The sequence below is a fragment of the Schistocerca serialis genome, chromosome 2 (assembly GCF_023864345.2).
Source record: "Schistocerca serialis cubense isolate TAMUIC-IGC-003099 chromosome 2, iqSchSeri2.2, whole genome shotgun sequence".
In the NCBI taxonomy this organism is placed as follows: domain Eukaryota; kingdom Metazoa; phylum Arthropoda; class Insecta; order Orthoptera; family Acrididae; genus Schistocerca; species Schistocerca serialis.
The window spans coordinates 854,102,538-854,115,409 of record NC_064639.1 but is presented as its reverse complement, the minus strand read 5'-3'; the positions used below and the strand labels follow the sequence as shown (position 1 = coordinate 854,115,409).

At 41.7% G+C, this 12,872-nt stretch overlaps 1 protein-coding gene across 1 annotated transcript in view; it reads left to right on the top strand.

Annotated features, from left to right (window-relative positions):
* Window positions 1-12,872, top strand: part of LOC126456465 (odorant receptor Or2-like) — a 99,155-nt gene that overhangs the window by 23,939 nt on the left and 62,344 nt on the right. Inside the window, exon 2 of the mRNA XM_050092216.1 lies at window positions 2,872-2,971. Within this exon, the coding sequence (XP_049948173.1) occupies window positions 2,872-2,971 (100 nt within the window). The remainder of the gene's footprint in view (window positions 1-2,871; window positions 2,972-12,872) is intronic.

Below are 12,872 nucleotides of genomic sequence, written 5' to 3'. Positions count from 1 at the left end.
AAATCACAACACCAAAAAAAATTAATGTAGAGTAACGAAATTTTTGGAATACATTTGTCCAGGTAACATATTTAAGTGATTAACACCGGAAGATCACAGCTTAATGTATGCTCGAGATAAGCTAGTGTAAATGTGAAGTGTTGGTAACTTAATAACCGGTATAACCGCCAGAACGTTGAATGCAAGCTTGCAAAGTACAGGTGCCGGATGTCAGTTTGTGGGAAGGACTTCCAAGCCCATTCCATTTGGTCGATCAATAAAGGGATAAAGAATTCTGGTTGTGGGTGACGCTGGAGTTGTCGTCCGATGATGCTCCATACGTTCTTGATTGGAGACAGATCTGGTGACCGAGTAGGCCAAGGCAACATGTCGACACCCTGTAGAGCATATTTGGCTGCAACAGCGATATGTGGGCGAGCTTTATCATGTTGGAAAACATCCCTGGTAAGATGTTTATGGATGGCAACGCAACGGATCGAATCACCAGATGGACTTTGAAATTTGCAGTTAGGGTGCGTGGGATAACCACGAGAGTACTTCTACCATCGTACTAATCACACCCCAGACCACAACTCTAGGTGTAGGTCCAGGGTGTCCAGCATGCAGATAGGTTGGTTGCTGCCCAACTGGCCTTCTACTAACTAACACTCAGCCATCACTGGTACCGAGGCAGAACCACCTTTCATTGGAAAACACAACAGACCTCCACCTTGCCCTCCAATGCGTCTTCGCTTGACACCGCTGCAGTCGCAAATGGCAGTAGGTCGGGGTCAGTGGAAAGCACGCTACAGGGAGTCTGGCTCAGAGCTGTCCTTGAAGTAATGAATTTATAACAGTTCGTTGTGTCACTGTGGTGGCAGCTGCTGCTGAAGCAGTACGATGCGCCAGAGGCATACACCGAATACTTTGATCTTCTCTCTTGGTAGTGCCATGTGTTGCGACCGCAGAAAATTTTTATTTTTATTTTTGCTTTTGTGACGATAATAAGAGTCCAGGCTCCTTAGGCAAACAGCCAGCCGACATTAAGAAATAGTCCACCAGGACGTAGGGACAAGATAAGCGGCGGAGGCTGCCAACTATGGCTTGTTGATCAAATAACTTAGTGTATGACTTCCTGCCAGAGGAAGCAGCATGAATCAAACTTGCGCAATGGAAGACGCAAACACCAGGGTGATAATACAACAAGAGAGAGAGTCAGTCATGTGCAGAAAAGACTCTGGTGGAACCAAATTAAGTTGTGTGCAGCTAGAAACGAAAGTGTCGTGTGCAACCGAAGGCATTCTTGTGCAAGCCGATCAATTAGAAACAAGAGTGTTGGGAGGAACCACAGGCATCTTGTGCAGTCCGATCACTTAGAAATGAAAGGGTCTTGTGAAACAAATTAACTTCTGTGCACACAAGTACATGAGAAACGAAATAAAAGGCCAGGCAGCAGAATAGCTAGAAGCAGAGATTCAGATGCAGATTCAGAGCCAGTGCCAGCGGGGTCGAGTAGGCCCATAGCAGCCGATACAGCTGATAAAGACTTCAACTACGAGAAGACGGTGATAGACTCTGGTGGACGCTCAGGAACTGCAGGTCAAGTAGGATATTTAGAGTTTCATTGGAATGGTGTTGAATAGAGGCTGTCAGTCTTTGTCTCAATTACTTAGAGAGATTCCAGTGCTAACCAAGAACAAATGATTGCTTTGTACTTGTTTCTTATATGTGCCGGTAATTAGCTTTGAAGTAGCAAGTCCGAATAAATAGACTGAATTTTACTAAGGGGTTTATGGTCCAACACCTCACATAAGTATATGTGAGAATAAATTTGATAGAAACTAACCAGCCTTTTCTGCCTATTACAATTCTGTAACCTATTTTCAGGAAACTTATTTGCTTCAAACCAAGGAGATTCTCTCCCTCTCATCTCCGATATAAAGGTTGACAGCAATTTTTAACTAACCCATTGTCGTTAACGTCCCGATTGCGCTTCGCAGTTCGCACTTACTTCATTCTGGTATAGTGAGGCTGTGCCGGGATGCGACACACATGGCCGTCCGTAGTTCGGTCTTTTTGCTACCATAAATTCTTGTGACCACCGCTGCCAACAGTCATGTACAGTGGCTACATTCCTGCCAAGTCTTTCCGTTAATATCGCAGAAGGAACATCCAGATTCTTGTAGCCCTATAACACGACCTCGTTCCATCTCAGTGAGATGTTGATAATGGCGTTTTTTGTCGCGTTAAAGGCATTCTTGACTAACATCAACTCACCGCGTCCAATCTCAAAGGTAACTAACGGTCACGACAGTTAAAGCGTGTATTTACAGCAAACCTGATTTACATCCTCTTAGTGGCGTTCTAGCGGCTCTCTCACGCGACTGGTGCAAATTTGAATAGACATCGTCTTTCAGACGTAGAAACACATCTAACTTTCGTTTATGTTGCACAACTCCTTCTTCGTGTTGTTTTTTTTTCCGTCAGTGAATATACCGGGTGTCTCTCCTAAGAGTCGTCAGGTGGATTTTTTCTTGTGTTTTGGTAGATATTTGTAATTTCGTTTTTGCATTGCTCAGCTGGAGTCATTGCAAACAATTACTGCTCATCACGCCTTTCATGCGACGTGCAGTGTCAACAGAAAGCGTCAGTTTGTTTCCTGTTTAAAAAAAAATTAAATCGGAGCGTTGAACATCGGCGTTCGGCAAGCAGTTGTCAGCAGGTCCCCAGTAATCTGCGTAGTATATAAAAGCCACACATGTTCGTTTTGCATTTTAAACGAAGAGCGTGGTGGGAAAAAAGGGTTTCACATCACTGCACTACTTGCTTAGTACTGGCAGCTATGAATAGATGAATGAGTACCACCTAACAAGTGCTTGCTATCGTTTGCAGCTCACTGAAGAAGCTGCAGCGTGTGATGAGTCCTGTGGCCATGACGCAGTTCATGTGCAGTGCATCAGGGGCGTGCATCACCTTGTTCCAGGCCACATTCGTAAGTAACAACTCCAGTTTCTTTATAGTTTCTTACCAATAAAGTACATGAATTACTCTCCCTTCGTGTTATCGATAACATGTAAAACGTGACTTTCAGCTAAAACAGGCTTCCAAAATGTTGCAGAGTGTGACACGCTCAATATTTTTTGCCACGACGACATTACAATAAATACGGAACAAATCACCTACGCCAGTGTGTTGTTTTCTATACCCTGTTTCTATGTTGAGAGAGTTTGAATACATTTGTTGTACGAAATAAAAAACTGCAGAGTAGTTGAAGAATTCTATAGACTTTCATTTGAATATTAAAGGTCCAAAATGGCAATCACCATGTTATGAAATCGTAAATATTTTCAAATGCATGAATAACTGTTGTAATAGGTTCAAAGGAACAGTCTAGGTGTTTTGACTCAGTTATCGAAACAAGCTGGTTAGACGCAATATACACTGCTGGGCAAAAAAAGGGAACGACCCAGTGGGTAGGAGTAAAATAAATGAAACTTCGCGGCTTGAGAGAAAGAGAGAGACGTTGTTTCAATAACTACAGGATAGAACCAAATTTACAAAGAACATGGTAGTTTGAGGCCACTTATCAGTAGGATGTTACACCCCCTCGGTCTGTACCCACACAGTAATTCGTTCTGAAAGGGTGTAATGAAGCTATTTTATCCTCTCCGGAAACAAGTTGCCACACACCTGTTGTAACTGGCACTTGATATCATGGATGTTAGCACTGGGACGGAGTTGACGTCCGAGCTGGTCCCATACGTGTTCTGTCGGGGACAGGTCTGTGGATCTTTTTCTGGTAACAGGGGTAACTCAACATTACACAGACAATTCATAGAGACACAGGCTATGAGTGTACGATCACTAGCCTGTTAAAAAATGGAACCACTATAATGTCGGATGGGAGATAACACATGAGGACGCATGATGTCCTTGATGTATTGTTGTGCGGTCAGAGTATCCTCAATCACTACCACTCTTGACCTGATGGCCCTCTGGACCATGATGCCAGAAGTAACACCACTGTGACTCTTCAAAACATTGGAAAAATAGGACCTGTCTCCCAGTCGCCACCATACTCGTAAATGATGGTCGTGATGCAATGCCGTTCATTAGCAGTCCTTGCATCCCAGTCACAGCACATCTCCAAATGCAGCTGTTTATTGCAGCCTACGCTTGAGGCAGTAATTCACCAGGTCAGCTGCTGCTAGTCTCTGAACAATGGTGCAGGATGACACAAAATGGTGCAGAGCATCCTTTACTCGTTCTTGGATGGCAGAAGCACAGATGTGATGGGGTTATGATGTGCTTGGTGTATAATATGGTGGTTCTACCTTTTGGTGGTCAGACGTGGTTGACCAGAACCTTCACTACGAAATGTCTGCCCTAACATTCCCATGCTACTCAACATCGAGACTCTGTCACATCCAAATGACCCACAAATCTGAATACTGCACCGATTCTACCAGCTGACCAATGGAGAACACAACTAGAACCCGTTCAAACTCTGTCCCGCATCACAAAGAAATTATCCAATGGGACGGAAATCAGTAGATGTGATGTACATGTACAAACAAATGACTACAGTTTCAGAAAAACTGAATGATTTATTCAAGAGAAATGGCTTCACAAACTGAGCAAGTCAATATCATATTGGTCCGCCTCTGGTCGTTATGCAAGCAGTTATTCGGCTTGGCATTTATTGAAAAAGTTGTTTGATATCCTCCTGATGGATATTATGCCAAATTCTGCCCGACTGGCGCATTAAATTGTCAAAATCCCGAGCTGATTCGAGGGCGCTGCCCAAAATCCTCCAAATTTTTCAGTTTGGGAATATCTGACGACTTTACTGGCCAAGGTAGGGTTTGGCAAGCCGAAGACAAGCAGCAGAGACTCTCGCCGTGTGCGAGTCAGCATTATCTTGACTGAATTGTAAGCCCAGAATGGCTTGCCATGAAGGGCAAAAAACGGGGCTCGGAATATCGTTGACATAGGTGGGAGGGGGGGTGGGGAGGGGGCAACAGTCAGGTTAGTATCCCGTTGTCCAGGGTGTCTGCAGACAAAAGGGAGGGCAACACCGAGAATGTTCAAGTAAACTTCTTGGATCATGTTCACGGTAACCTGAGTGAGTGAACCCAAGTCATGGCACGAAAAACACTCTCAAAAACATCACTGATCCACCTCTAGTCTGAACTTCACCCTCCACACACTGTGGGTTAAACACCTCGTTGGGACGTCATGCACTCGACGTCTTGTATCATCTGAAGAGAGAAAAAAACCATAACGCGTCTTACTACTCTATACGCCTCGAATCAGCTAATGTCCAGTTTCTGCATTATTTGGCCCACTGTAGATGTACGTCTTGATGTGTCATTGTCAGAAATGGGCTTTTGCGAGGTACCCGGCTTGAAACATACACTGCATGAAGTTTCCTTCGAAATGTTCGCTCGGAAAGTGCTTGAGGCCGGCCTGCATTCACTAATAGCAGAAAGTCGTGTCGGGTTTGAAACTGATTGCCATCAACAAGGCATGACACTCGTTTATGGTCCCTGTCATTTAGGGTATCATATATAATGTATAATTTATTTCACAAGATATACTGCGAATTATGGATGAAGGACAACTGGCAGATTCCGTATTTTTAGATTTCCGGTAAGCATTTGACACGGTACCGCATTGCAGGCTGTTAACGAAGGTAAGAGCATTTGGAGAAAGTACACAGATTTGTGAGTGGCTCAAAGACTTCTTAGATAACAGAGCTCAGTATGTTGTTCTCGACGGCGAGTGTTTATCAGAGACAAGGATATCGTCAGCAGTGCCCCAGGGAAGTGTCATAGGACCGCTGTTGCTCTCTATATACATAAGTGATATGGCGGACAGAATCGGCAGCAATCTGCGGTCGTTTGCTGATGAAGCCATGGGCGATTCTAGAAGTAGGTCGGGGGGAGGGAGGGGGGGGAGCTAATGGCGGGGGGGGGGGGGGGGGAGGGGGCCGAGGAATGGATAATCACTTAACAAAAGGAGAGTTGGTATCCTCCACCGACAAATTGGTAAAATGTGGTGTTGCTTAAAGTAGTTTTTGGTAACTGTTTTGGAGTTCAGGGTAAAAACGTGTCTACAGAATGTGTGTGCCCGGGAAAATAATACGATTTGACCGAGACGTCCGGCGATTTCGAAGTTTTTGTCTGGGGTCAGCAATTTAAGAGGGAGACGCTCATTTAAATGATATTTATTGGTTTAGATAGTAAGCTATTTGCCACTCTTATTCTTTTGTTAAAATGTGTTTGAAATACATTGCAACCTATACGCCAACATAATTATAAACAAAATGATTGAATCTGTTGAAGTAATACATTCGCTGATTTCTGAAGTCATTTTATCTAGTGTAATATGCTACTCCATTGGGGGGGGGGGGGCTATAGCCCCTAAGCCGCCCCCTCCCCCCCCTTGCCACCGCCACTGGATGATGCCGTGATGTACGGTAAGGTGTCGATGTTGAGCGACTGTAGGAAGATAAAAGATGACTTAGAGAAAATTTCCAATTGATGTAACGAATGAAAGCTAGTCCTAAATGTGTAAAAATGTAAGACAATGCGGATGATTAGGAAGAACAAACATATAATATTCGGATACAGTATAACTAGTGTCCTGCTTGGAAGAGCCAAGTCGTTTAACTATCTGGACGCAACGTTGCAAAGCCATGTGAGATGGAACGAGCGTGTGAGAACTGTGGTTGGGGAAGGTGAATGGTCGACTTCGGTTTATTCAAAAATGGCTCTGAGCACTATGGGACTTAACATCTATCGTCATCAGTCCCCTAGAACTTAGAACTACTTAAACCTAATTAACCTAAGGCCATCACACAACACCCAGTCATCACGAGGCAGAGAAAATCCCTGACCCCGCCGGGAATCGAACCCGGGAACCCGGGCGCGGGAAGCGAGAACGCTACCGCACGACCAGGAGCTGCGGACGATTTCGGTTTATTGGGAGAATTTTAGGAAAGATTGTTCACCTGTAAAGGAGACCGCATATAGGATGCTGGTGCGACCTATTCTTGAGTACTGCTTGGGTGTTTGGAATCTGCACCAGGTAAGATTGAAAGAAGACATCGAAGCAGCGTGCTACTAGATGTGCTACCAGTAGGTTCGAACAACACGTAAGTGTTACGGAGATGTTTCGGGAACTCAAATGGGAATCCCTGGATGGAAAGTGACGCTCTTTTCGAGAATCACTACTGAGAAAATTTAGAGAACCGGAATTTTAAGCTGACTATCAAACGATTCTATTGCCGCCAACATACATTGCGCCTAAGGTCGACGAAGATAAGATACGAGAAATTAGGGCTCGTACAGAGGCATACAGATAGTCGTTTTTCCCTCGCTCTATTTGCAAGTGGAACAGGGAAGAAAATAACTGGCAATGGTACAGGGTACCCTCGCCACGCACCGTACTATGGCTTGCGGAGTATCTATGTAAATGTAGATGTAGATATATAATATGTATTATATAATATATATGAATTACGTATTATATTATATGATGATGATGATGTCCCATACTCCGAGGAGCGTAGATGGACGATGCGGGACACCCGCACCGCTGACTAGGCAGGATCCTAGCAGAGGTGGTTTGCCATTCCCTTCCTCCGACCATAATGGGGATGAATGATGATGATGAAGACGATACAACACCCAGTCATCTCGAGGCAGGGAAAACCCCTGACCCCTCTGGGAATCGAACCCGGGACCCCGGGCTCTGAACGGTACACCATTCCTTGCAGATACATTGGACAGTACATGTTGATAAACCAACAATTTGGCCAACTTCATTCACTGTGTATTCATGGGTACTTCTGAACACGATCTATAAAACTATTTTTTACCTTTTATTTGTGAAACATTCAATTTGGAAATCTAGATTCGTCAAGACATAAATCCTCTTAAACCAAAGAGTAACTATAATGTAATGTAATGGTTTTTATAATCTTGAGATGTCTATGTTTCTCACGATGTCATTGAGCATGTAATATTTTAAATCCACATGATCTGCACTTTTAGCATTTGATGGCAGTTTTTAGATCCATTTCAGAATGACCTAATGTAAAGGCTGAAAACGGTAGCGAACTCAATAAAGTTCTCAACAGCAAATGCAGCGGTTTTTCATTAACTGATTAACATTTTCATCAGAGTACTTATAAATTCAGTGTTTATCAGGCAATGTTCAATGACGATCTATAGTTTGTCTTACTCTGTGTACAAAACCAGTTCATCAGTTTGTCGTAATTTTTCAACTGTGTTCGTGTCCCATATATCTTTCTCCAGCTTTCTCCAAAATATTTGCAACGATAATATTCAAGCAGCTTCTTAAATATCTAATTGCAAATAAAAATTACCCAAGTCACAATTTAAATTTAAAATTGTTTCTGATATTGAGAATGTTGTTTACACATACAGTGAGAACGCAGTTAATTCATTACACAATAAATTACTAGTTATCAATATATTCTGTAATCTGTCAATAGCTTTCGACTAAGTAGATCGCAGTATTATGGTGTCACATGAAAATTTGCAAAGTGATTCAAGCCATATTTCTCTGTACGTAACAAAGAACGTCAAAAGCAAAGAATTATCCATAGTACCCTGCACATTCCAGCTTACGACCCTCACTTTCTGTCTCATATATTACTGGTTTATCATCTGTAATATTATCAGATACAATACTTGTTTTCAGAATGAATTTTCACTCTGCAGTAGTGTATGCGCTGATGCGAAAGTTACTTACTTACTTACTTACTAGAACCTGGTCGGTACACAGTTTTAATGTGCCAGTAAGTTTCAATAGGCCTACTTGTTTTGTTTGTAGATATCACAAATATAGTGATAAATGGCAATAATGTTTTCGAGTATGTTACTAAACGGTTTCTAGGAAATTCACTGTCATTAACTCTGAAATGAAAAAGAAAAACTCATTCCATGCAGTTCAAACCTGAAAGAGGCTTTCACCGATAAAATGTATAATATATGTGCCCAAGCCGATAGTAGAGGACTACAGAGCTAAATTTTCCAGATTATAGTTTCATAGTATATTTAGCTGCGAGAAATGTACCACTGAGCTACCAAATTGAGTAAACAATTATTGATTTGCCATATGAGTGCTGTCAGATGTATATGGTATAAAACTACGAAAAGACATCGTTTGCTTACTTTCATTCCATAACGTGTAGGGAATCTCATTAATGATGCAGTTTAAAGAGTAAGTAACACAAATTATTTGTGGTTTGAATTCACGAATATCTTGCACAATCCTGTTTAAGGGATTGGAATAGGCCTATTAACCACAGTCCCTCAGTACATTTGTTCATTAATAAAAGTTGCGATGAATAATACGGGGTGATTCACGAACATCTGCAAATATTTTAATATGTTATTCTACAATTAAAACTAAAGAAAGAAGTTCATATAAACATAGGTCCACAAATCTTTAGTTATGGAGTTACGGCTGATAAAAAAGGTTTTCCCTGAAATTTAGCAACTTCGCTAATATGAAGCCATCGCAATACTGTACGAGGTTAAAGTACGATTTCCATTTATTTCGTTGTTATTGATCTGATGAATCTAATAAAACATGTCCCAGAAGTGTATCTGCAGTAGTTTTCCAGTAGGCCTGCGTCCAGAGAAGCAAAGAAGTAATTTCGTAAAATTTTAAATTTATTAACTACTTGGCCCAATTTGTTCTTTAAATTCCACACAACTGCACAAAGTTTTCAACAGAACTTGTAGAGAATTTAATTTTGGAAAACTGATGGTAATAACAACTGAAAATATGAATGTGTCAGATAATCTGCTTTTATGAATACCATAGTACACGTGAATTCTTGTTAAACAGGAAAACACAAAGCTGAGTGTTAAGGAGGTTGTGTAATGTACATACAACTTCACAATACAATCACAATAAATGTTCAAAAATGTCTCCACCGAGTTCAATGCATTTAGCTGCACGTGTATGAACAGATCTTTTTGCTCGTTTCAGTTTCACAGGGTTGTTCTTAATTTCGTCTATTGTATTCATAATACGAGCTAGTAATGCCTCACGTGTGTTGACTTCGTCCTCATAAACTATGTCTTTCATCCCTACCCATACACAAAAATCCATTGGTGTTAAATCGGAAGATCTGGATGGCCACAGACGTGTAACACCACGACCAATTCATTTCTGGGAAAAATGTTCATTTAAATGTGCAGTAACGCCGATGGTGGAATGTGGAGGAGCACCGTCATGTTGAAAATACATTTGCTATCGCGTAGCAAGTGGAACATTTTCGAGTAAGCGGGGCATTTCTTCTTGAAGGAATTGTAAGTACGTCTCTCGCCAATTAGACGTCCTGAGAAAATGAATGGTTCAATAAAGTGTGTGTTGATTATACCACACCACACATTTATGCTAAATCGCTGGTGGAATTTGAGTTGCACAGTTGCATGTGGGTTTGCTTCAGACCACACGTGCTCGTTATGTAATTTGTTTATGCCATCTCGAGTAAACTGTGCCTCATCAGTAAGTAAAATGTATTTGTGTAACTGCCGATTAGTATTTAACCAGCTGCACAACTCCAAGCCAAGGGCAGGATCTCCCAGATGTAAATGATGCACTTTTTGTTTATGGTAAGGGTACAGATTATTGTACTTCAGTGTACGCTATACCTTAGATTGTGAAATTCCTGATCGTTGAGAGTTTTCGTATACTGGTACACGGGCTACGTTGAACAGCATCCATAATATCCTCATCATCGTCTTCACGTATCGAGCGCTCGTACTGATTTGAATGCAAGGTAGAGAACCTGTCTCCCGTAGCATGCGAAATACTTCACTAATGGTTCGTGCATTCGGAGTCCTCAGAGTTGAATAAAGTTCGCGGTATTCGTTAACTGCAGCCGTAGCATTACCACCACATTTGCCATAAGTAAACTATATCGGCGTATTGCTCTGTCGTAAATTTGAAAGGCATTCCTATTTCATAAATAATCTACAAACTACAGCAGTTACTATGTGGTTTCACTTAAATGCACTGTTGTTATTATATTCGTTCACTGAACAGTACAGAAATTTAACTCGTTTCGAGGTTCGGAAACGACTGAAACAACTCACTAACGAAACTTCCTGGCAGATTAAAACTGTGTGACCGACCGAGACTCGAACTCGGGACCTTTGCCTTTCGCGAGCAAGTGCTCTACCATCTAAGCTACCGAAGCACGACTCACGCCCGGTACTCACAGCTTTACTTCTGCCAGTACCTCGTCTCCTACCTTCCAAACTTTACAGAAGCCCGCGAAAGGTAAAGGTCCCGAGTTCGAGTCTCGGTCGGGCACACAGTTTTAATCTACCAGGAAGTTTCATACCAGCGCACACTCCGCTGCAGAGTGAAAATCTCATTCTGGAAACATCCCCCAGGCTGTGGCTCCGCAATATCCATTCTTTCAGGAGTGCTAGTTCTGCTAGGTTCGCAGGAGAGCTTCTGTAAAGTTTGGAAGGTAGGAGACGAGGTACTGGCAGAAGTAAAGCTGTGAGTACCGGGCGTGAGTCGTGCTTCGGTAGCTCAGATGGTAGAGCACTTGCCCGCGAAAGGCAAAGGTCCCGAGTTCGAGTCTCGGTCGGGCACACAGTTTTAATCTGCCAGGAAGTTTCATATCAGCGCACACTCCGCTGCAGAGTGAACATCTCATTCAACTCACTAACGGCTTCCAACAATGACATAAACGTTCCTACATTCTTCATGGAAAGTAAACAAATTTACTTGTATAATAATCTTTGCTTCTCTGGATGTTCTGGAAAGCTATTGCAGATACACGTCTGGGGCGTGTTTTATTAGATTCACCAGACAAATAACAACAAAATAAATGGAAATCGTGCTTTACTTTAACCTCGTACAGTTTTGCGATGGCTTCATATTAGCGAAGTTGCTAAATTTCAGGCAAAGTCTTTTATTAGCCGTAACTCCTTAACTAAACATTTGCGAACCTATGTTTATATGAACTTCTTTCTTTAGTTTTAGTTGTAGAATAACATATTAAAATATGTGCATATCTTCGTGAATCACCCTGTATATCTCTCAATCAACACGTATCTATTATCCAGGGCACACTGCTAATAACTTGTCTGCGACCGTAAGACGTTTAGCTACTAATATAGTGTAGTTTAAGAGAAGACTAAATCATTTTAAAGTGATCGTCTCCTTTTAATCAACTAACAAATTTTTCGACACAACCAATCGATGTACGTTTTGTTAACAGCATCACATAACGTGAGTTCTACGTTTTCGCCCTTCGATGGGGTGATGTAGTCTGTGTATGTAACTACTGCAATTTTTTACGTTTTTATTTTTTGTAAATGAATAATGTGCACCTCTTTTTTTCTTTTATTCATCCTTCAGTATAATTTGGCTTACAAACGGTATAAGAAATTAAACTTATCAGTCCGTAAGAAAATGAGTATCGTCTTTCTTCGCTTTTAACACATGCCCTATGATCACGCGAATATCGCAACTATGAGCACAAAAACCAGATAGCATTTTTATGTAATTCACGTGACTTTCCTCTATGAGAAGGAACAAAAAAAAGCAAATGGTTGGATGGGCTGAGGAGCAGTGCGCGAAAACGCTTAGACTTCCCCAAAATGAAAATCGTTTTCGGACATATTCGCTGCAGAGAAATGAAAGGCAGGAGAGTGTTGTCTCATTTGTACCATGTATGAAAATGGATTGGTGAAACTAGAAAAGTTCATAAGTTTGCAGAGTCTGAACGTCCACTTCACTGAACTAAAATGGGTCCAACGAGTTTTGAAACTTTTTAACTACCTCAGAACGTGAAATAGATTTTTCCAATTTTGGACGTTTATGTT